Below are 26,135 nucleotides of genomic sequence, written 5' to 3' on the forward strand. Positions count from 1 at the left end.
GGTGTTTGCTAAGATGTAATCTCTGGGGGCCCAGACCACATGGCTCTTGTCAGAGATGAGCCCACCTAATGACACGCCCGCTGCCGCCATGTCTGTGACTGGACGCGCTGCACACGTCTCACAGCACTGCCCCCCACCTCCTTGTCCAATCCTTCACCCATGTGAACGAACGAAGACAGAAAGGCGTGGCCTGGACGATCTGCTGTGACACCTCCCACTCACGCACTCACGCAGGAAACTCAAACGCAAATCTCAGAAGTAGTTTGGAACGCACGGCCGGAAGTGATATGCGAATGACCCGGAAGTGTGTCTCTATTATCTTGGCGACTTATTGTGCTGGTCCATGTGGTCCAGAGAGGAAGCGGCAGTGTCATCTCCACCTCCATCAGCTGTGATCTCGGCCTCCGTCTGTCCACACAGGTGACTGGCTCCTGGCATAATGTAAAGAGCATTGAGTGACCTCGTGGGCGCAGACTGTGCGTTATAACATCTATCTGCATTATCAGACACGTTACAGCGAGCTGGAGTGTATTAGCTGTGTGTTATAACTGACTGGAATGTAATGCTTTACACATCACATTATAACTGCCTGCAGTGGTGTATACTGTGTGTTATACAGTCTGGGTTGTAATCACATGTACTGTGCATTATAATGACCCGTAGCACTGTATATTATATACTGTGCATTATACTGGCCTGGACCGTAGTGCTGTATATTATATAATGTGCATTATACTGGCCTGGACACTAGCGCTGTATATTATATAATGTGCATTATACTGGCCTGGACCGTAGCGCTGTATATTATATAATGTGCATTATACTGGCCTGGACCGTAGTGCTGTATATTATATACTGTGCATTATACTGGCCTGGACCGTAGTGCTGTATATTATATAATGTGCATTATACTGGCCTGGACCGTAGTGCTGTATATTATATAATGTGCATTATACTGGCCTGGACACTAGCGCTGTATATTATATACTGTGCATTATACTGGCCTGGACCGTAGTGCTGTATATTATATAATGTGCATTATACTGGCCTGGACACTAGCGCTGTATATTATATACTGTGCATTATACTGGCCTGGACCGTAGCGCTGTATATTATATAATGTGCATTATACTGGCCTGGACACTAGCGCTGTATATTATATACTGTGCATTATACTGGCCTGGACCGTAGTGCTGTATATTATATAATGTGCATTATACTGGCCTGGACACTAGCGCTGTATATTATATACTGTGCATTATACTGGCCTGGACCGTAGTGCTGTATATTATATAATGTGCATTATACTGGTCTGGACACTAGCGCTGTATATTATATAATGTGCATTATACTGGCCTGGACACTAGCGCTGTATATTATATAATGTGCATTATACTGGCCTGGACCGTAGTGCTGTATATTATATAATGTGCATTATACTGGCCTGGACCGTAGTGCTGTATATTATATAATGTGCATTATACTGGCCTGGACACTAGCGCTGTATATTATATAATGTGCATTATACTGGCCTGGACCGTAGTGCTGTATATTATATAATGTGCATTATACTGGCCTGGACCGTAGTGCTGTATATTATATAATGTGCATTATACTGGCCTGGACACTAGCGCTGTATATTATATAATGTGCATTACACTGGCCTGGACCGTAGTGCTGTATATTATATAATGTGCATTATACTGGCCTGGACCGTAGCGCTGTATATTATATAATGTGCATTATACTGGCCTGGACCGTAGTGCTGTATATTATATAATGTGCATTATACTGGCCTGGACACTAGCGCTGTATATTATATAATGTGCATTATACTGGCCTGGACACTAGCGCTGTATATTATATAATGTGCATTATACTGGCCTGGACCGTAGTGCTGTATATTATATAATGTGCATTATACTGGCCTGGACACTAGCGCTGTATATTATATAATGTGCATTATACTGGCCTGGACACTAGCGCTGTATATTATATAATGTGCATTATACTGGCCTGGACCGTAGCGCTGTATATTATATAATGTGCATTATACTGGCCTGGACCGTAGCGCTGTATATTATATAATGTGCATTATACTGGCCTGGACCGTAGTGCTGTATATTATATACTGTGCGTTATAATGGCCCGTAGTGCTGTATATTATATACTGTGCATTAAAATGGCCCGTAGCACTGTATATTATTTACTGTGCGTTATACTGGCCTGGACCGTAGTGCTGTATATTATACTGGCCCTTATTATTATTATTTGTTATAGCGCCATTTATTCCATGGCGCTTTACATGTGAGGAGGGGTATACATAATAAAAACAAGTACAATAATCTTGAACAATACAAGTCACAACTAGTACAGGAGGAGAGAGGACTCTGCCCGCGAAGGCTCACAATCTACAAGGGATGGGTGAGGATACAGTAGGTGAGGATAGAGCTGGCCGTGCAGTAGTTTGGTTGATCGGTGGTTACTGCAGGTTGTAGGCTTGTCTGAAGAGGTGGGTCTTCAGGCTCTTTTTGAAGGTTTCGATGGTAGGCGAGAGTTTTATGTGTTGTGGTAGAGAGTTCCAGAGTAGGGGTGATACGCGAGAGAAATCTTGTATACGATTGTGGGAAGAGGAGATAAGAGGGGAGTAGAGAAGGAGATCTTGTGAGGATCGGAGGTTGCGGGTAGGTAAGTACCGGGAGACGAGGTCACAGGTGTATGGAGGAGACAGGTTGTGGATGGCTTAGTATGTCATGGTTAGGGTTTTGTACTGGAGTCTCTGGGTGATGAGGAGCCAGTGCAGGGATTGACAGAGGGGAGAAGCTGGGGAATAGCGGGGGGACAGGTGGATTAGTCGGGCAGCAGAGTTTAGAATAGATTGGAGGGGTGCAAGAGTGTTCGAGGGGAGGCCACAGAGCAGGAGGTTGCAGTAGTCAAGGCGAGAGATGATGAGGGCATGGACTAGGGTTTTTGCAGATTCTTGGCTGAGGAATGAACGTATTCGTGAAATTTTTTTGAGTTGAAGTCGGCAGGAAGTGGAAAGGGCTTGGATATGTGGTTTGAAGGAGAGATTAGCATCAAGGATTACCCCGAGGCAGCGAGCTTGTGGGAGTAGAGAGAGTGGGCAGCCATTTACTGTAATGGATAGGTTCGTTGGGGGGGGGTCGCGTGAGATGGGGGAAAGATGATGAATTCTGTTTTGTCCATGTTAAGTTTCAGAAATCTAGTGGAGAAGAAGGATGAAATAGCGGACAGACATTGAGGGATTCTGGTTAGTAGGGTGGTGATATCTGGTCCAGAGATGTAGATCTGTGTGTCATCAACATAGAGATGATACTGAAAGCCATGAGATTTTATGAGCTGTCCCAGGCCAAAGGTGTAAGGCTATGTTCACACGTAGCGTCGAGTCCCTGCGGGTTCTCCCGCAGCAGATTTGATAAATCTGCAGGGCAAACACGCTGCGGTTATTCCTGCAGATTTATCGCGGTTTGTGCTGCGGGTTCCGCTGCGGGATTTAATCCTACTATTGATGCCGCATATGCAGCACTATCCAGCATCAATAGTAATGTTAAAAATAAAATAATGATATACTCACCCTCTGACGTCCCGATCTCCTCGGCGCTGCAGGCAGCGGTCCGGTTCCAAAGATGCTGTGCGAGAAGGACCTTCGTGACGTCACGGTCATGTGACCGCAACGTCACCGCAGGTCCTGGTCGCATAGCAAACCTGAGACCGGACGGCCGCGTGCAGCGCTGAGAGGTGAGTATAGCATTATTTTTTATTTAATTCTTTTTTTTTTTTTATACAAATATGGTTCCCGGGGCCTGGAGTCTCCTCTCCTCCACCCCGGGTACCACCCGCACATTATCCGCTTGCTTCCCGCATGGTGGGCACAGCCCCATGCCGGAAGTAAGCGGATCAATGCATTCCTATGGGTGCAGAATCGCTGCGATTCTGCACAAAGAAGTGACATGCTGCGGGTTGTAAACCGCTGCGTTCCCGCGCGGTTTTTCCCGCAGCATGTGCACAGCGGTTTGCGGTTTCCATAGGGTTTACAGGTTACTGTAAACGCAATTGGAACTGCAGCGGACCCGCAGCTGCAAAATCGCCGCGGTTCCGCGGTAAAAACCGCAAAGTGTGAACATGGCCTAAATGGAGAAGAGCAGGGGCCCTAGGACTGAACCTTGTGGGACTCAGACAGATAGGGGGCGAGGTGAGGAGGAGGGGTGTGAGTGGGAGACGCTGAATGTCCGGTCTGTTAGGTATGATGAGATCCAGGATAGGGCCAAGTCTGTGATGCCAAGGGATGAGAGGGTCTGTAATAATAGGGAATGGTCCACTCTGTCAAAGGCAGCCGACAGGTCCAGGAGGAGGACAGAGTAGTGTCGCTTGCTCTTGGCGGTTAAGAGGTTATTGGTGACCTTAGTTAGGGCAGTTACAGTGGAGTGGTGTGATCGGAAGCCAGATTGTAAGCGGTCAAAGAGGGAGCAAGAAGAGAGATGGGAGGACAGTTCAAGGTAGACATGTTGTTCCAGTAGCTTGGAGGCATAGGGGAGAAGTGATATAGGGCGATGGCTAGATACAGAGGATGGGTCAAGAGAGGGCTTTTTGAGGATAGGTGTGATGGAGGCATGTTTAAAGCTTGAGGGGGAAAACACCAGTTGTTAGTGATGGGTTGAAGAGATGGTTTAGGGTTGGGATGAAGTGGGATGGGATCGGGTCAAGTGCACAGGTGGTGAGATGCGATCTTGAGAGTAGAGTGGAGAGTTTATCTTCTGTAATGGTGGAGAAGTTGGTTTTGGAGGCGGAGGGCTGGGAAGTCGGGAGGAAGGGCTCTGGGGGTTGACCAAAACTGTCTCTGATGTTCTCAATCTTCTGCTTGAAAAGTGAGTCAAAGTCTTCAGCTGAGATGAGTGGGGAGGGAGGAGGTGCTGGGGGACGGAGGAGAGAATTGAAGGTGTTGAATTACTGTTTAGGGTTGTGAGACAGGGAGGATATGAGAGATGAGAAGTAGGTTTGTTTCGCTGTGGCGAGTGTGGTCTTGAAAGTAGTGAGGGACTGTTTGAATGCGATAAAGTGCTCGTTGGAGTGGGATCTTTTCCTTCTGCGCTCAGCAGCCCTGGAAGCTCGCCTCAGTTCTTTGGTCAGGCTGGTGTGTTAGGGCTGTCTGTTGATTTTGCGAGATTTGGTATGTGTAAGTGGGGCAGCAGATTCCAAAGCTGCAGCTATTGTGGTGTTATATACAGCAGCAGCGTCATCCGCATTGTGTAAGGAACTTATATCTGTAAGAGGGAGGAGGGATTCAGAGAATGAGTGTAGGTCAATGTGTTTAAGATTTCTGCGAGGGCGTGGAAGTTTGTGGGGTGGGGATTGTAGACATGGAGTGGAGAGGGAAGAGAATGTGAGAATGTTGTGGTTAGAGAGAGGAAGAGGTGAGCTAGAGAGCAGAGGCGGGTGAAGATGAGGTCCAGTGTGTGGCCATCTTTTTGGGTGGCTGTAGAAGACCATTGAGTGAGGCCGAAGGAGGAAGTGACAGAAGTTTAGTGGCAGCTGAGAGGGAAGTGTAAATGGGGATGTTGAAGTCGCCCATGATGATAGTAGGGATGTCCGCGGAAAGGAAATGAAGTAGCCAGGTGGTGAAGTGGTCAAAGAAGGTGGTGGCTGGCCCTGGGGGCCGGTAGATGACCGCCAGTTGGAGGGGGAGTAGATGGGCACAGAGTGCACCTCAAAGGAAGGGAGGGTAACAGAGCGTGGCAGTGGGATTGGGGTGAAGGAGCAGGTATCTGACAAAAGAAAACCAACTCCTCCGCCATGTTTGCTGCTGGGGCGGGGGGGGGGGGGGGGGGGGTGAGAAAGGTGGAAGCCACCATACGAAAGTGCAGCATGAGAGGCTGTGTCAGAAGGGGTGAGCCAGGTTTTGGTGATGGCGAGGAAGGAAAGTTTGGTAGTAACAAAAAGATCATGGATGTAGGAAAGCTTGTTGCAGACAGAGCAAGGGTTCCACAGAGCTCCTGTTAGTGGGACTGGGGAAGTGGGGGCTGGGTGAATGGGTATAAGGTTAGAGAGGTTACGGAAGGTTGTGATAATGTGGATGGGGGGTAGAAATGACTGTGGGAATGTGGTGAGGAGGACCAGGATTTGGAGAGATATCACCAGCAGTGAGAAGGAGCAGAGAAAGTGTTTGCAGGTGGGAGCAGCAGAGGGCATGAGGGGGCAGTCTGTGTTTGGAGACAGAGGATTGTCTGTTAAGGAACAGTTTTGAGGTGGATGGGGAGGATTGAAGAAGAGATGAACAGTTCCTTACTTGGTGTAGGGATCAGGGGTGTTAGCAGAAAGTGAAGGATTATAGGGGTGAAAGTAAAAACAAATAGAAACATTGTTTACAGTGACTGGCCAGTTACCTTCAGTTCCCTTATGGTTCAATTCTGGATTTAATTCTACATTAATCTTCACACTTCTAGGACACACTTCTAGGAATCACACAGCAGACTAAAGTCATTGCAAACTTGTGCTATGCAATATATGTAAAACTAAGTGCGTTCAGGTGAAGCAGAGAGGAGTGGTCTCTGTTCATCTTGGTCAGAGAATTAAGAGTGGACCAGATGCATATAATCAAGCATTCAGTAAATAAGGTCATAAATAACACTGGGGTAGAGCTGGTGTTAGCTGAAAGGCATACCATGAGCATGCTAGGAGCAGAGGAAAGTCTGTGTGCATATATGGCCCTTAGCACTGTATATTATATACTGTGCGTTATACTGTCTGTGAATGCGTAATCCACCTGGCTTCCCTTTGGAGGGGGCGTTTATATAAATTCCTTCCCGTCTACTGGAACCTTTCCCTGTGGTAATGGATTAACAATGTCCCTGAAAGCGTATCAATAGAGGTCAGATATAGAAAAAACTGCATGGGCAGAAGATGACATAAACCACGTAGCGGGGTCTGCAAGCGATAAAATCTTGGACTCTGTGTTATGTCACCTATCTGTATCTGTAAGGTGATGGGGCAAAAATTGCAATACCCACATTTATGATGCCCTTTGGGAGTACAGTCTGCTAATCAGTTTCTGGGTTCTTTTTTATGCTATTTTGTAGAAGGAGATCTTTAAAATTGGTACCCTCCTGAATGGCACTAGGGGCTTTCATGTGTCCATATCTATGATATATTTATCTCTTTCATGCCAATTCTTTCCATGGGTCCAAATTTGAAGCAAAAAACAGCCTGTCTTTCTTGTCCCTTGAATTAGAATGTCCCCTCAGGAGGTTTTCCTGGGAGAAGACTTTGACTTTAATGGCTTCATCTAATAGAGGCTCCATATAGTTCCTCCCCAGGAACCTCTTTTTCAAATCAAAGCTTGTTCAATGAAGCTGTCATTGTCACTTTTGATTCTTCTAAGTATAAAGAACTGACTGAAAGGTAGGGCTTTATTAATATGGATTGAGTGCGCACTATTGTGTTGCAGTAAGGCATTAGATGAAGAAGGCTTTCTGTGTACCTCTGTGCACAAGGATCCCTTCCTAATTTCTATAGTAACATCCAAGAAGGCCAATATATCCCCATGCAAAGATTGAGTCAACTTCTCCCCTTTTTATCTGGTTTCAGGTGGTTTTCATATTGCCCACACCTGTTACTTGCCACATTGACTTTGAACGAGCATCGCATGCTAGAAACAAAGTTGTTTACCCACAATATACACTTGGCACTCCAATATTGATGCAAAAAAGTAAAATAAAGGATTTTGTTTCACACAAACAATTCACGGTATAGATGGTGGTTCCGTCAAATTTTAGGCCTTCATCAGAACAGTTTGCAAGGTAGGAGAGATCTATAAGGAAGGAGAGAAATATAAGGAAGGACAAATGTTAGCAGCGCCTCAGGAGTATGTACATCCGTGCTATAGTCCTAGCGCCGTATTTGGCCGAAATATCCTTTATACTGTAGATTTTGTCATTCAAAATAAATCTCTTCTGTTTTCACACCAATAGTAAAATATATATGCATATTTATCGAACTGTACTTCAGGCCACTAGAATAGGTCGTATGTGTGATTGAAAATATGTATGTGATGACCTGGACTGCTGTACTACTGTATACTGTACATTATATATCCACTCTACATGATACTGTATGTATGCACTGTGCAATTTAATGGCCTCGACTATATATAGATATATATTGCACTAGATGGTGGCCCGATTCTAACGCATCCGGTATTCTAGAATATGTATGCGTAGTGTCAGGGGCGGATTATCAGAGGGTCAATATGGGCGGTAGCCCAGGGCCCAGTGGTCTGGGGGGGGGGGCCCCTGGGCTACCGCACAGATTGACCCTCCGCTAATCGTCTGACTGCCCGCCGGGCGGCGTTTATGTGCCCCCGGATCCGGTGGGCAGAGAGAGGGGGCCCGCATCGGGCCCCTTCTCATCTGCTCACCGGGCCCCTTCCGGCGCTGCGGCGGTTTCCTATTGACGTGCGGGCGCGCGCCCGCACGTCAATAGTTAACAACAACAGCCGCCAGCCAATTGGAGGCTGGCAGCTGAAGTCGGCCGCAGCGCACGCGTCGCTGGCGTCTGACGTCATTGTGAGTCGCCGGCGAGTGTGCGCTGCTGCAGGGAGCTCACCGCCTGGAGCGCGGACAGGTGAGGAGACTGCTTGTTTTTGTTTTTTTTTGTTTTTTTTTTTTTGGATCAGTTATCGGTGGACACACTGGGGGGCAATGCTGGAGGACACACTGGGGGGCAATGCTGGAGGACACACTGGGGGGCAATGCTGGAGGACACACTGGGGGGCAATGCTGGAGGACACACTGGGGGGCAATGCTGGAGGACACACTGGGGGGCAATGCTGGAGGACACACTGGGGGGCAATGCTGGAGGACACACTGGGGGGCAATGCTGGAGGACACACTGGGGGGCAATGCTGGAGGACACACTGGGGGGCAATGCTGGAGGACACACTGGGGGGCAATGCTGGAGGACACACTGGGGGGCAATGCTGGAGGACACACTGGGGGGCAATGCTGGAGGACACACTGGGGGGCAATGCTGGAGGACACACTGGGGGGCAATGCTGGAGACAGTGGGGCAGATTGGAGGACACACTAAGGGCAATGCTGGAGACAGTGGGGCAGATTGGAGGACACACTGGGGGCAATGCTGGAGACAGTGGGGCAGATTGGAGGACACACTGGGGGCAATGCTGGAGACAGTGGGGCAGATTGGAGGACACACTGGGGGGCAATGCTGGAGACAGTGGGCCAGATTGCTGGACATACTGGGGCAGATTGCTGGAGACACTGGGGGTAATATGCTGGACACACTGGGGGCAGGACTGGAGGCATGGGCAGAATGTAGACACGGGGCATGATTGGAGACATGGGGCAGGATTGGATCATGGGGCAGGATGGATACGATGGAGACAGATGGGGCAGGATGGGGAGATCATATGGTGTAGAATGGATACTCATGAGTGCAGGATGGGAGAACATATGGCTGGAGCCAGGAATGAGATAAACGGGGCCAGGGTGGGGAATATTATTACCATAGGGGCTAATTAAGGGATATTATTACTGCAGTGATGTATTTATTTTATTTTGAGTATACTGTTCTAAATGGGGGGACGGTCCTGTTACTGTGCAGAGTGACACTATATCGCCTTTTTATCTTCATGTGGTGTAATGTAGAAGTTGTGAAAAATTAAGTAATGTGTTCTGCAAGCGGAGCTCGAGATAACTGTGTTATTTCCTGCAGAAACGAGTCCTGGCTGGAAGAAATGATGGCGGTCTGTGCTGGATGAAAGATGAAGGACTTCACCTAGAGACGTCACTGGTGAGTCAGTGTTACCTATACACTGACAATATACACTGTATACTATATACAAAGGTCATGTGTACAATGTCACCAGTGATCACTGTATTACCTATACATTATATACAGAGCTCCTGTGTATAATACCACCAGTGATCTCTGTATTAACCTCTACACAGACACTGCATACTAATTACAGATCTCCTGTGAATACTGGCACTTATGGTGATAGTATTGTGTTTTTCCAGGACGTCCCCCTGACAGCACACTGGAGGACGTCCTCCTCCTCCTTGCAGGGACAGGAAACACAACACGAGAGGTTAAAAGGTCCCACTCCACCCCCTTTCCCTCAGTGTTTTTCCTGTCCCTGCATGGAGGGACACACGAGAGCAGAGCAGCGCAGCGCAGCGTGAAGCTTACCAAGTCCGGAGGGCCCGGGGGATCGTGCGGCTGTGCCAATATCTTTTCCCTGCGAGGATGGCCCAAGGCAGAAACTTCCCGGTGGGGAGTCCCTCTGTCCAGAGACCAGTTGAGCGGACGAGCTCCTGGGTAAGAGCCGCTTCCTCCCGGTGGGAGGCTCTCGGCTCGGGCGCCAGACCAGCAAGAGGCGCCGCATGTCAGAGAGGTCCGGTGACGGTTGCGTTCCACGAGGTGGAACGCGGGAGTAGGACGCAGGCAGTACTTCCGGTAAGGTGACATCACATCCGGGGGGAGGTACGCATTCGGCGTGCGTTCCACCAGGTGGAACGCGGAAGCATGTATGTAAGACCGAAGGTACTGCAGTGGGGCGTCCTGCATTCCTCTATGGGAAAGAGGAGAAGGCGCAATCCTTGATTGTACAGAGGCGGCCAGCATATTGAACCGTTTCGGATGCCGGAGACAAAGGGTGAGTGCAGCAGAAGCTGCTATATCCTTTATGTGATTGATAGAGATTACACACTTACTCTGTGTATCTCTCAACAGAAGATATGGAGGTCAGAAGTGAGGAAGCGGGGGTAAGTGCGCAGAGCACAAAGTACGTACTCATCTGCAGTACACTGAGCAGTGTCTATGCTTATATTTAGGATAAGGAGACTACCCAGACTTCCCTTCCTCTGTCAAAGAAGACTGGAAAGGCATCTTCAAAATCTAAGAGGTGCTCCGTATGTGGTATGAAGCTCCCAGAGGCGTACAATAAAGCTCTCTGTAGCTCTTGTATCTCCAAAATAGTCAGAGAAGAACAACCTTCGTTATTATCAGAAATGAGAAGCCTAATCCGGGAAGAGGTCCAGAATTCTTTGGCGTCTATGTCTCAGGGCGGTCCGTCCAGTCCGGGCCCGGCCCGTAAGAGACTCAGAAGTGATCCAGACCAGAGGGACCTGTACGGCTCTTCAGAAGAAGAATTGGAAATTAGAGATTCTGATCAAGAAGAAGGAGAATTGCCAAGGGAAGAGCAAGAGCAAGGAAGAAAGTACTATTTTCCAGTTGAGGACACGGAGCAGCTGGTTCAAGCTGTAAGAGATACTATGCAGATAAAGGAAGAGCCACGACCGAGATCGCGACAAGACCAGATGTTTGGAGGTCTCACACATCAGGAACAGACTGTATTTCCGGTGAGCGAACACATTCGTCTGATGATTGCTCAAGAGTGGAAGGATGCGGAGCGAAGATTGGTGATGTCACGTGAATTTAAAAACCGTCTACCATTTAACCCTGAAGAAATCAAGATTTGGGAAGAGATTCCGAAAGTAGATGTGCCCATAGCTAAGGTTACAAAGAAGACATCCATCCCCTTTGAGGATTCTTCGAGTCTCAAGGATGCTATGGATCGCAAGGCAGATATCCTGTTACGTCGAGCTTGGGAAACCTCAGCAGCTCTGATAAAGACTAACATCGCAGCTACGTCAGTAGCAAGATCCATGTTTCTATGGATGGAACAATTAGAAGAACATTTAATTAACAAGACTCCGCGGGCAGATATAATTGCCTCCTTGCCTATCATAAAGTCAGCCACGGCTTTCATGGCAGACACTTCAGCTGAGTCAGTTAGATTTGCAGCCAGAAATAGTTCTTTGTCAAATGCGACCCGTAGGGCCATTTGGCTTAGATCTTGGTCGGGGGATAACGCATCAAAAAATAAGTTATGCGCCATCCCTTTTACGGATTCCAGAATATTTGGCCAGGCTCTGGATGACATTTTGGAATCTGCTTCAGATAATAAAAAAGGATTCCCTGAGGATAAACCTAAAAAGTTTCTGCCCTTTCGGAAGAGACCTTTCCCGCCTCCTCCTCCCCCCCGCAGGCAGCCTGAGTATAGAGATCAATGGAGACCTAGTAGAGGGTCCTTCAGAGGTTCCTTTTCTCAGAACAGGAAGGGAAGAAGTTCCCTTTTTGGTTCAAGTTATAGATCGAGAAGACAATGACGCCATAAGGATAGGCGGGAGATTAAGTCTTTTTCTAGAACCTTGGAGTCTGATTTCAGACAACAGTTATGTACTATCTATAATCGCAGAGGGTTACAAAATAGAACTAAGTTCCCACGTACCACAGAGATGTATTGCTCCAACGGTGGTAGCCACAAATTCTCCTATGTACTCAGACCTTCAAAAGCTATTCAACTCCCAGGTCATAATTCGGGTTCCCTCTTCCGAAATAGGCTCAGGTCACTATTCGTCTCTGTTTTCAATCCCAAAAGTGTCAGGAGAATCCCGTCCGATAATAAACTTAAAACCTCTAAATTTGTATGTAAAGTACAAGAGATTCAGGATGGAGTCCATAAGGTCAACTGTTCATCTGATAAACAAAGACTCGATGATGTGCACTCTCGACCTGAAGAGTGCATATTATCAGGTTCCAATACATCCCTCATCTCAGGATCTGCTGAGGTTCTCGGTGAGATTCCCGGACCTAACCTGCCACTTCCAGTTTCAATGTCTTCCCTTTGGTCTAGCATCGGCTCCAAGGATTTTCACGAAGTTGGTAGCAGAGGTGGTGGCTTACCTAAGAAACCAAGGCATAACTATAGTTCCATACTTAGACGATTTTCTCGTAGTGGCAAGAACGGAAGACATACTACTAAGACACAGAGATCGGGTCGTATCGGTATTGGAACACCTAGGATGGGTGGTAAACCGGGAAAAGTCACATCTAAAACCAGAATCCCGAAAAATATTTCTGGGAGTACTCCTGGACTCTACAAACAGACAATCCTTTTTGCCAGAAGACAAGCAGATCTCGATAAAGAAGATGATGTTAGAATTCCTAAAAGGTCCGGTTACAATAAGGTCAGCCATGAAGATCTTGGGGAAGATGACAGCTTGCATCCCTTGTGTCAGGTGGGCTCAGGCACACTCAAGGCTACTACAGGAACAAGTTCTCAAGGTATGGGATCGTCGTCGCTCATCCCTGGACAGAAGGATACGAGTATCTATAAGCGTAAGAAAGTCGTTACTATGGTGGACTCAAGACCACAACCTAAGAGTGGGTGTTCCTTGGATTGCTACTCCTTGTGTGGTAGTCACCACGGACGCAAGTCAGTGGGGATGGGGAGCTCACTTGGAAGGAAGTTTTTTCCAAGGGGAGTGGCCAGAAGAGATCAGTCGGATGTCTTCAAACTACAGAGAATTGTATGCAGTCTGGGAAGCTCTCAGAAGAAATCGTCTTCGTTTAAGGAACAGACACGTAAAGATACTATCGGACAACGTAACAGCAGTATCTTTTTTGAGACATCAGGGAGGTTCCAGACACAAGCATCTTCAAGATCTAGCACGAAGAATTTTTACCTGGTCAGAAAACACGATCCTGTCAATAACAGCGGTACATCTAGAGGGATCTCAAAATATTCTAGCCGATTACTTGAGCAGAAGAAATGTTTCTCCAACAGAGTGGGAACTGAATCAAGGAATCTTTCAAATTCTATGCCATCGTTGGGGAACTCCCGGGATAGACTTGTTCGCCACAAGAAAAAATTCGAAGGTTCCCAGATTTTATTCCCTCAACCCCTCAGACTTTCCGGAAGCGGTCGACGCTCTGAGTCAGACGTGGAACGAACCTCTGTCTTATGCTTTTCCTCCAATAGCACTTATCCCAGTTGTGCTCAGAAAAATTCAAGAGGATCGAGCAACAGTAATAACAATTGTGCCATACTGGCCGAGAAGAAGTTGGTTTCCACTGTTGGGGACCGTGACGTTGGAAGATCCTATCAGACTCCCGTTATGGAAGGATATCATCCATCAGGGGCCGGTATTACATCAACTCCCGGAGAGATTACATCTATCGGCATGGATCCTGAGAGGGACATGTTAAAAGCCAAAGGTCTGTCTGATAAAGTAATTTCAACCATCCAGGCTAGCAGGAAACCTGTGACTATAGCCATCTACCACAAGATTTGGAGGAGATTTTGTACAGAAAGTGGCAGGTCGGTCGGGATGTCGGGAGCCTTGGATGTTCCTAGAGTTTTGAATTTTCTACAATCTGGTTTTGACATGGGGCTTAGTCCAAGTACTCTTAAGGTTCAGATTTCGGCTCTTAAGGTACCGTCACACATAGCGACGCTGCAGCGATACCGACAACGATCCGGATCGCTGCAGCGTCGCTGTTTGGTCGCTGGAGAGCTGTCACACAGACAGCTCTCCAGCGACCAACGATCCCGAGGTCCCCGGTAACCAGGGTAAACATCGGGTAACTAAGCACAGGGCCGCGCTTAGTAACCCGATGTTTACCCTGGTTACCATCCTAAAAAGTAAAAAAACAAACGCTACATACTTACCTTCTGCTGTCTGTCCTCGGCGCTCTGCTTCTCTGGTCTGGCTGTGAGCGCCGGGCAGCCAGAAAGCAGAGCGGTGACGTCACCGCTCTGCTTTCCGGCTGACCGACGCTCACAGCCAGAGCAGGAGGAGAGCAGAGCACAGCGCTGGAGGACAGACGGCTGTAGGTAAGTATGTAGTGTTTGTTTTTTTACTTTTAGGATGGTAACCAGGGTAAACATCGGGTTACTAAGCGCGGCCCTGCGCTTAGTTACCCGATGTTTACCCTGGTTACCAGCAAAGACATCGCTGAATCGGTGTCACACACGCCGATTCAGCGATGTCTGCGGGGAGTCCAGCGACCAAATAAAGTTCTGGACTTTCTTCCCCGACCAGCGATCTCCCAGCAGGGGCCTGATCGCTGCTGCCTGTCACACTGGACGATATCGCTAGCGAGGACGCTGCAACGTCACGGATCGCTAGCGATATCGTCCAGTGTGACGGTACCTTAAGTACCTTCTTGGATTATCCATTGGCCTCCCACCCGTGGATAATTAGATTTGTGAAGGCCACCCAGAGATTACGTCCCACCTTGAGACAACTAGTTCCTTCTTGGGATTTAAATTTAGTTCTCAGGGCTCTATGTAAAGATCCCTATACTCTTAGAGAAAGCATGCCTATTTCTCTACGTACCTGGAAAACGGCCTTTTTAGTAGAAATTAGGCTAGGTTCACACTAGCGTTGCGCCGCCCTGCGTCGGCGACGCAACGCGCGACGCACGTAAAAACGCGCGTTTTGCGACGCGTGCGTCGTTTTTGACGAAAATCGGACGCACAGAAAATGCTACAATGTAGCGTTTTCTTGCGTCCGACGCTAGCGTCGGAAACGACGCACGTGGCGAAAAACGCCACCAAAACAACGCACGCGTCCCCTATGTTAAACATAGGGGTGCGTCGCCGCTGCGTCGCCGGCGCAACAGCGACGCACATTGGCGGAACGCCAATGTGAACGTAGCCTTACAACAGCTAAACGCATAGGCGAGATTCAGGCTCTTTCAGTTAAAGACCCTTACCTTCAGGTCCGAGAAGACCATATAATACTAAAATTAGATCCAACCTTTATTCCCAAGATAGCGTCTGCAAAAAATCGAGATCAGGAGATAATCTTACCCTCTTTTTGTGACAAGCCTTCCAATGAGAAAGAACAGGCGTTACACTCCCTAGATGTCAGACAGGCGGTCTTAGACTATCTAGAAGCCACTAGTTCTTGGAGAAAGGATTCTAATCTGTTCATTTTGTTCGGGGGTAAAAATAGAGGTAAAAAAGCTTCCAAAACTTCAATAGCGAGATGGATCACGTCTATAATCTCAAAAGCCTACTTATCAGAAGGGGTAGATTGTCCAGTAGGGATTAAAGCTCATTCTACTAGAGCGGTTTCGGCTTCTTGGGCCGAACGGGCAGGGGCATCCCTAGATCAGATTTGTAAAGCAGCTACATGGGCCAGAGTAGATACTTTCTGCAGGCATTATAAATTGGATGTGTTAGCAGCCCATCAAACGTCTTTTAGGAGAAAAGTTCTCCAGGCAGTTGTCCCACCCTAGAGGAGGTTTCTTTGGTATTCTCCAGTGTGCTGTCAGGGGGACGTCCTGGAAAATGGGTATTATACCTACCGATAATTCGGTTTCCAGGAGTCCATCCTGACAGCACTGTTATTTCCCCCCCAATGGTTTCTATTTTCATATGCTGTATATGTTGGTAAATAAAATTTTTGCAAAGTATATCTATCCTTGGTGTGTTACTTGTCAAATCACTGAGGGAAAGGGGGTGGAGTGGGACCTTTTAACCTCTCGTGTTGTGTTTCCTGTCCCTGCAAGGAGGAGGAGGACGTCCTCCAGTGTGCTGTCAGGATGGACTCCTGGAAACCGAATTATCGGTAGGTATAATACCCATTTTTGTTTTTTTTCATTACTGATCAGTATTGTAGTATTCAGTCACTATGTGGTGGTAATATGTGGTCTTGACATGGTGCGGTGGTATTTGTCCCTTGTATGTGATATTATTCGATCACTGTGGTTGTAATTTGTGGTCTGGTCACGGTGCGGTGGTATTTGTTCCTTGTATGTGATATTATTGGTCAAGATATACCTAAATTGTATTGCAGATTTTAACAAATATTTAATAGGTTACAGTAGAGTAGGGCCCGGCCATTTTTCTGGAATAATCTGGTTCGGGTATATCATGACCCCCGTCTCATGACCCCCGTCTCATGACCCCCGTCTCATGACCCCCGTCTCATGACCCCCGTCTCATGACCCCCGTCTCATGACCCCCGTCTCATGACCCCCGTCTCATGACCCCCGTCTCATGACCCCCGTCTCATGACCCCCGTCTCATGACCCCCGTCTCATGACCCCCGTCTCATGACCGGGGGGGCCCACAGTGTGTGAACAGCCCGGGGCCCTGGCTACCCTTAATCCACCACTGCGTAGTGTATAGCGCAGCCCACGCAGTACATTGCGCAGTCCATGTAGTAAATTGCACAGCCCACGCAGTCTATAGCAATGTGAGCACCATATCCCTGTAAAAAAAAAAAAAAAAAAGATTAAAATAAAAAATAGTTATATACTCGCCCTCCAGTGGCCTCGCAGATCGAAGCTGTTACCGACGCTCCTCGTGCGCTCCGGTCTGAAGAGTGCATTGCGGTCTCGCGAGATGATGATGTAGCGCTTCGATCCAGGGGCCACCGGAGGGTGAATATATAACTACTAGATTGTGGCCCGATTCTAACGCATCGGGTATTCTAGAATATACATGTCCCCGTAGTATATGGCCAATGATGATTTGTGCATATTTGTGTATGGTTGTCTGTTGTGCGACCTTTATGACATCATCGTCGCCATGGCAACCATTATGACATCATCGTCGTTGTGCCCGTTGCTGATTGGTCGAGGCCTGGCGGCCTCGACCAATCAGACGCGGGATATCTACGTCCTTTATGACATCATCGTCGCTGTGCCGGTTGCTGATTGGTCGAGGCCTGGCAGGCCTCGACCAATCAGAGACGCAGGATTTCTACGTCGATGCTGTGCCGGTCTCTGATTGGTCGAGGCCTGGCGGCCTCGACCAATCAGAGAGAGCCGGGATTTCCAGGACAGACAGACAGACAGACAGACAGACAGACAGACGGAAAAACCCTTAGACAATTATATATATAGATTTTTTATTTTTTTTAATTATTTTTAACACTAGATGTTTTTACTATTCATGCTGCATAGGCAGCATGAATAGTAAAAAGTTGATCACACAGGGTTAATAGCAGCGTTAACAGAGTGCGTTACACCACTGTCAATGCTGCCATTAACCCTGTGTGAGCGCTGACCGGAGGGGAGTATGCGGGCGCCGGGCACTGACTGCGGGTAGTAAGGAGCGGCCATTTTCTTCCGGACTGTGCCCGTCGCTGATTGGTCGTGGCTGTTTTGCCACAACCAATCAGCGATTTGGATTTCCATGACAGAGAGGCCGCGACCAATGAATATCTGTGATTGAAAGACAGACAGACGGAAGTGACCCTTAGACAATTATATAGTGGATTCTAATGACTTGGACTATAATAGTATATACTGCACATTATATATTGCATGGACTTTAGTAGTACGCCCTTGCATTATAGCTGCATAAGTTAATAATCTGCCATACTTTTAGTAAAAATTAAAACATTTGGACAAATGCTTTTTAATAATAAACATTGTGTATTGAACACCCTGCTTCTACTGCTCCCCGACAATCTCTCGTACAGAGCTTGAGCAGTGCCATGCCATCTCTATCACTGACTGCTGCAATCAATCACCGGGCTCAGAATTGGCACTCCTAATCCCAGACCGATGAGCCCAAGGGACACAAGCAGCAAGCATTGATATTTCAAAGAATTATCTGCTTTTGCCCCATTTTTTTTTTTTTTAAATAAAAACTGACAATTATTAAAATGTATTATAGTTGAGTGAATAGAATAGTACTTTGTTACGATGTATAATGTGGCAGTGCTCATCATTTGACAGCACACTGTATGACTTACAGCTATGTACGGACATGTAACGTATTGTTTTCCTGCTCTTGGTCCAATGCTAGGACATAATTTCTGTCTGCGGTTCATAAGAGAATCCTGCATAGCCAATGATGGACGTGGATCAGGGCCCCATGAGCGAGAATATAATAACCATTACCTTGGATGTGGTTCACCTGCTGACCGGAGAGGTGAGCGCCTGATGTCTGTGTTGTAGTCAAGTCTACTGGAACAAAGTTTTATTTTTAGATACTTACCGTATATACTCGAGTATAAGCCGACCCCCCTAATTTTGCCACAAAAAACTGGGAAAACTTATTGACTCGAGTATAAGCCTAGGGTAGGAAATGCAGCAGCTACCGGTGAATTTCAAAAATAAAAGTAGATGCTCCATACCGTTCATTATTGCCCCATAAGATTCTCCATATAAAGCTGTGCCACATATAATGCTCCATATTGTTCATTATTGCCCCATAGATGTGCCATAGAAAGCTCTGCCATATAGTGCTCTGCACCGGTTATTATGGTCCCATAGATGTGCCATAGAAAGCTCTGCCATATAGTGCTCTGCACCGTTCATTATTGCCCCATAGAAAGCTGTGCCATATAAAACTGTGCCATATAGTGCTCTGCACCGTTCATTATTGCCCCATAGAAAACTGCCATATAGTGCTCTGCACCGTTCATTATTGCCCCATAGATGTGCCATATAGTGCTCTGCACCGTTCATTATTGCCCCATAGATGTGCCATGGAAAGCTGTGCCATATAGTGCTCTGTACCGTTCATTATTGCCCCATAGATGTGCCATAGAAAGCTGTGCTACTGGTATAATGCTGTGGCTGCTGCAATAAAAAAAAAAAACACATACTCACCTCTCTTGCTTGCAGCTCCTCACCGTCCCGTCCCGGCGTCTCTCCACACTGACTGTTCAGGCAGAGGGCGCCGCGCACACTATATGCGTCATTGCGCCCTCTGACCAGCACATTCAGAGCGGAGCGACGCCGGGAAGATGGATCGGCGCCCGGCGTGTGGAACGGGGATAGGTAAATGACATACTTACCTGCTCCCGGCGTCCCGCTCCTTCTCCCGGACAGCTGGTCTCCGGGTGCCGCAGCTTCTTCCTCTGTCAGCGGTCACCGTTACCGCTCATTAGAGAAATGAATACGCGGCTCCACCCCTATGGGAGTGGAGTCCATATTCATTTCTCTAATGAGCGGTCCCACGTGAACGCTGAACAGGGGAAGAGCTGCAGCACCGAAAACCGTGGGACGACAAGGGGGGCGCCGGCACTAGGTGAGTATGCCTCAGCCCTCACCCACCGACCCCACCGCCGACCGTGACTCGAGTATAAGCCGAGAGGGGCACTTTCAGCCCAAAAATTTGGGCTGAAAATCTTGGCTTATACTCGAGTATACAGGTCCTTCTCAGAAAAAATTAGCATATAGTGTTAAATTTCATTATTTACCATAATGTAATGATTACAATTAAACTTTCATATATTATAGATTCATTATCCACCAACTGAAATTTGTCAGGTCTTTTATTGTTTTAATACTGATGATTTTGGCATACAACTCCTGATAACCCAAAAAACCTGTCTCAATAAATTAGCATATCAAGAAAAGGTTCTCTAAACGACCTATTACCCTAATCTTCTGAATCAACTAATTAACTCTAAACACATGCAAAAGATACCTGAGGCTTTTATAAACTCCCTGCCTGGTTCATTACTCAAAACCCCATCATGGGTAAGACTAGCGACCTGACAGATGTCAAGAAGGCCATCATTGACACCCTCAAGCAAGAGGGTAAGACCCAGAAAGAAATTTCTCAACAAATAGGCTGTTCCCAGAGTGCTGTATCAAGGCACCTCAATGGTAAGTCTGTTGGAAGGAAACAATGTGGCAGAAAACGCTGTACAACGAGAAGAGGAGACCGGACCCTGAGGAAGATTGTGGAGAAAAACCGATTCCAGACCTTGGGGAACCTGAGGAAGCAGTGGACTGAGTCTGGTGTGGAAACATCCAGAGCCACCGTGCACAGGCGTGTGCAGGAAATGGGCTACAGGTGCCGCATTCCCCAGGTAAAGCCACTTTTGAACCATAAACAGCGGCAGAGGCGCCTGACCTGGGCTACAGAGAAGCAGCACTGGACTGTTGCTAAGTGGTCCCAAGTACTTTTTTCTGATGAAAGCAAATTTTGCATGTCATTCGGAAATCAAGGTGCCAGAGTCTGGAGGAAGACTGGGGAGAAGGAAATGCCAAAATACCTGAAGTCCAGTGTCAAGTACCCACAGTCAGTGATGGTGTGGGGTGCCATGTCAGCTGCTGGTGTTGGTCCACTGTGTTTCATCAAGGGCAGGGTCAATGCAGCTAGCTATCAGGAGATTTTGGAGCACTTCATGCTTCCATCGGCTGAAATGCTTTATGGAGATGAAGATTTCATTTTTCAGCACGACCTGGCACCTGCTCACAGTGCCAAAACCACTGGTAAATGGTTTACTGACCATGGTATTACTGTGCTCAATTGGCCTGCCAACTCTCCTGACCTGAACCCCATAGAGAATCTGTGGGATATTGTGAAGAGAAAGTTGAGAGACGCAAGACCCAACACTCTGGATGAGCTTAAGGCCGCTATTGAAGCATCCTGGGCCTCCATAACATCTCAGCAGTGTCACAGGCTGATTGCCTCCATGCTACGCCGCATTGAAGCAGTCATTTCTGCCAAAGGATTCCCGACCAAGTATTGAGTGCATAACTGAACATTATTATTTGTTGGTTTTTTTGTTTGTTATTAAACACTTTTATTTGATTGGATGGGTGAAATATGCTAATTTATTGAGACAGGTTTTTTGGGTTATCAGGAGTTGTATGCCAAAATCATCAGTATTAAAACAATAAAAGACCTGACAAATTTCAGTTGGTGGATAATGAATCTATAATATATGAAAGTTTAATTGTAATCATTACATTATGGTAAATAATGAAATTTAACACTATATGCTAATTTTTTGAGAAGGACCTGTATACGGTAATTAAATTCCGTGCTGTTAGCATCTGAGTAGATGGGAAACCAGGGTTTCCATGTAACATATTCAACAAGCAATGCGACGGGACCGTGGCTCATGGGGTAAAGTTTCTCCTTAAGGAGAGTACCAAGCTGGTGTACGGAGACTTAAAGGCCATGAATAAAGTATGCAGTAGCCTAGAGGAAGAGAACAAGCTCTTCAGTGCCTATTGGAAGTAGCAAGTCAGTATTGGCCCTTTTAACAAGTTTTTCTGTAAGATCTTCATTTGCAAAGTTCTTGCCCCTTTTGAGTTCAAAATGCCAGATTGGCTTATAGGGTCTATATTGACTTCTTGCTACATCCAAAGTTTGCAATAGAGCCCCTGCAGATATTTACACCCCAAACTAATGTCATCTTTGTAAAGTCGCTAATGTTGATTTTTAAATCCATACTTTTGTTGTAAAATCCTTGTTTTTCCTTATGGCAAACTTTTTTGCAAATGCAGCGCCAGTGTCACAGCGTTGACAGTGCACTCACAGCTCTCCCGCCTCACTCCCTAATTTCTTGACTGCATCCTGTAAGTGACTCCTCCACCCATGATGTTGTGCAGGCTCTGCCATTCCCTGGGGATTCTTACCCTGAAAAAACCCACAAAACAAATGTCAATCGTGGTACCCAGTTATAAGTAAACCAACTAAAAAAGACCTGCCTATTACTTACTAAACTATTAATAATAAATAGATAAAATAGGGGGACTATCTATATTAAAGGGGGTGGTTGGTGCTCCAGATAGGGTAGGGGTAAAAATTAATCCTGGTTATGTCATAGATCTGACCCTATCTTACCATGGAGGTTGAGGATATGGCGCCCTCTCTCACTGTAGACTCACCCTTAATAACCCTAAGAAACCCTATCACCATAAGGATGGCTCCAAGCCATGATGTTTCTTATTATGGAGACTCATTAATGCATCACACGATGGTTAACCTGTCCCCTGATGAACCATTAAAAAAGAGAGGGTGGGGGGCAAGGCATATCTCCATGAAGTGACTATTGATAAGTATATTTTGGGGAATTAATGTTATCCATCAATTTGCATAAACAGTTCTGTTGCTGGACAGACAATCCCCTAATCCTCAAAGGCTGATATTCATAGGAAAGACGTGATGCCAGAGTGTCATCTCCTTTGTATAGCCTTGTGTATATATGAAGGTGTTGAGGTCAGGAAACCCACTGCCAATCTGTACATGGACCATGTCTCACGGTCATCTGAATTCGGTCTAATAGATTCCTCCACAGAGGACTTTTCAAAAGTCAGTTTTTTCATAAATGTTTTTTAAACAAGACAAGCCTTATAAGCAGCCTACAAGTAAGTGTTGGCAGCTACACAGTGATATGTTGGAACTCCATGCTTTGGTGAAGACCTGTGGTTGACGAGTCGTCACCTCCCCAATCGTCCCTGGACATGAGAATTGAGTCAACAATAGTAGTAATGTTGATGCAGCATCGAGCTCCAATACTCGAGGACGAATGAATGCCCAATGTGGGATTATACTTTATCCCAACCAGAATCCAAGCTAAAAGTGGCTTCAGCATCCTATAATGGTCAACTTGCTTTACTTTGTCATCAACCTACTAGTAACAGCAGTAATATTTTGACCCCTGGTATATATCTGGGTCTTTGGCATGCTGAAGGGGTTGAACATTGCTTTTGTCGCTGCATTTATGTGAAAATGATAAATTCTTGGATGCTGAAACCATTCTTTTTCTTGGACTCTACACAAGGGTAGGGGGCATAGGGTGACCTCTACAGTAGTATACTCAAGTAAACCATTGTTATTTTGGTAATGAGTTTATCCTATACAACCAAGACTACAATTTTTTATAATAGAATATATATATGAAACTCTTAAACTCTTTATAGGATTATATGGTTGTGAAGAAATCTGGAGATTTTATGATATCCAGTGCTGCCCAAGAATTGAGAAGGACCGAGACCTCTATCATGGTGCCATCACCCCATACTTTAATAACAGAGGGGACTAATGATCGGAAGATCCTAGAACTTACCAACCGGATCATTCATCTTCTCACTGGAGAGGTGAGCCCTGCTGGAACATGGACACCAATAGAGATATGCAGATGATGACTGTATCTGTGTGTGAGGTTTCACCAGTGTGTCAGGATGTTGTTTGTTTCTGCAGGTCTGGAAGTATTTAGGCAATTTGTCTGTCACCAGTAACTACGTAATGGAGCATCACCAACAAAGTACAGGTACAGTTCTAGGTAAGAAGGCATTTGTTGTTTATTTTTTGTTATTTGTGTGGTTGAAAGGTAAAGTGAGGTGTGGGAATAAACAAGTGGTAGAGTAAAGGTACCTTCACACTAAGCGACGCTGCAGCGATACCGACAACGATGTCTATCGCTGCAGCGTCGCTGTTTGGTCGCTGGAGAGCTGTCACACAGACAGATCTCCAGCGACCAACGATCCGAAGCCCCCGGGTAACCAGGGTAAACATTGGGTTACTAAGTGCAGGGCTGCGCTTAGTAACCCGATGTTTACCCTGGTTACCATCCTAAAAGTAAAAAAAACAAACACTTCATACTTACCTTCCGCTGTCTGTCCCCGGCGCTCTGCTTCTCTGTACTGGCTGTGAGCACAGCGGCCGGAAAGCAGAGCGGTGACGTCACCGCTGTGCTTTCCGGCCTCAGTGCTCACAGTGAGTGCAGGAAAGCACAGCGCCGGAGGACAGACAGCGGAGGGTAAGTATGAAGCGTTTGTTTTTTTTACTTTTAGGATGGTAACCAGGGTAAACATCAGGTTACTAAGCGTGGCCCTGCGCTTAGTAACCTGATGTTTACCCTGGTTACCAGCGAAGACATCGCTGAATCGGCGTCACACACGCCGATTCAGCGATGTCAGTGGGAGAGCCAGCGACTAAATAAAGTTCTGGCCTTCTAGCCCCGACCAACGACATCACAGCAGGATTCTGATCGCTGCTGCGTGTCAAACTGAACGATATCACTAGCCAGGATGCTGCAACGTCACAGATTGCTAGCGATATCGTTTAGTGTGAAGGTACCTTAACAATCATTTTCATTTAATTACACATGTCAATAGCGCACGTGAAAATAGGAAACTTTGTAAGATATCTTATCAGAAATCTTCTTCTTTCTCCTCTGGAATGGATCTTTCATTCTCAAATTGCAATTGACATCTCTCTTTAATGAACAGAGATTTTCCCATTACTGAGATAGAAGATGGCAGTTCGTGGCCAAAGCTATATGGAAACTTTAACTGTTGTTTCAGAATAACTTGCAGTAGAATGCCTATCTGTGTATCTCTTCCTTCCGTAGAATATTTAAAGCACCAACTGCTATTTCTGAATACAGATTTTACCCATGAATTTAGAGTGAAAGATTAAACCAGGGGGAGAAAGAACAAACTTTGACAAGATGTTACAAAGTTGGAAATTTAAAATGACGCTAACCAAACTTAAATTTACCAAAACTCTAGAATTCCAAATAGCATTATTGTATTAGATTATCATCCAAGAACTGCATCGGAGACCTCCTCTTTCTAAAATACCCCAATTTTTGTGCATTCCCATAGCATATGCATTAAATGGGCTTCATCCTTCCCACACCTAGGATCCAGTGAATTGGGCCTAATTCCCATTTCTTTATCGCCTCTCATTGGGGGACACAGGAAACCATGGGTGTATGCTGCTGCCACTAGGAGGCTGGCACTATGCAAATAAAAAAGTTAGCTCCTCCTCTGCAGTGTACACCCCACCGACTGGAAGTAGGATATTCAGTTTAGCTTAGTGTCAGTAGGAGGTGGACACGGGTCTTTCATTAGACCCTTATCTACCTCAATGTGCGTCGTTTTCTTTCAGGTTTTCCGGAAGGGATGCAGGGTGAACAGTCACACCTGTAGTCCCACAAGGGGACTATGAGTACGGCGTGTACTGCCACCCCGTATCCTCATAGATCCTTCAGCAGGACCATGATCCTGGCACACAAGCGTGCTCAGAAGTCCGGTCCTGGCTCCGTCCCCCACCCACGCGCCCACCAGAGCCTGTCGGTTGGAGGTGACGAGGACGTCCACCATCGGCTCCATGGACGTCTCATTCCCCTCAGGTTAGTAACTGCGTGGGATGTTTAGGTGAGTATTTTCCCCTCCCATTCCCAGATCACTCGCAGTGTGGGGGAGAAGAGGTCCCTTTGGAAATGCACGATTTTTACCTTTATTTTTATGAGGGGTCCCAGTGCGAGCCACACGGGCAGAATCTCTTCGCGCTGCAGCCTTTCAGGCCACGCTCCCTCCTAGCTGCAGAAGGCTAGGGATGCTGGATCTGTCTCCTCCTTCGGCGGCCGCAGTGCTCTCCCTGCAGCCGCACTGCTCGGCAGCCACGAGGTCTTCACATACAGCGCGACAGCCTGACAGGCTGCCGCACCACTTCCCCTGCGCCCACACCACTCGGCGGCTGCAGTGCGTCCTGTGTCTGCGCGGCGGCCTTGGCAGGCTGCCGCGCT

General features: G+C 46.9%; 1 protein-coding gene across 3 annotated transcripts in view; it reads left to right on the forward strand.

Moving 5' to 3' along the window:
- The first annotated feature begins 293 nt into the window (after positions 1–293).
- The window catches only part of LOC138665364 (zinc finger protein 3-like), a 39,788-nt gene continuing 13,946 nt past the window's right edge, over positions 294–26,135 (forward strand). Inside the window, exons 1-5 of one of the 3 annotated variants that reach the window (XM_069752782.1) lie at positions 313–420; positions 9,748–9,825; positions 18,653–18,778; positions 23,521–23,697; positions 23,801–23,882. In XM_069752782.1, the coding sequence (XP_069608883.1) occupies positions 18,698–18,778; positions 23,521–23,697; positions 23,801–23,882 (340 nt within the window). In that variant the 5' untranslated portion in view covers positions 313–420; positions 9,748–9,825; positions 18,653–18,697. Of the gene's footprint in view, positions 421–9,747; positions 9,826–18,652; positions 18,779–23,520; positions 23,698–23,780; positions 23,883–26,135 lie in introns of all 3 variants that reach the window. The other 2 variants (XM_069752784.1, XM_069752783.1) reach the window with 2 other exon arrangements.

The sequence above is a fragment of the Ranitomeya imitator genome, chromosome 2 (assembly GCF_032444005.1).
Source record: "Ranitomeya imitator isolate aRanImi1 chromosome 2, aRanImi1.pri, whole genome shotgun sequence".
Lineage (NCBI taxonomy): Eukaryota > Metazoa > Chordata > Amphibia > Anura > Dendrobatidae > Ranitomeya > Ranitomeya imitator.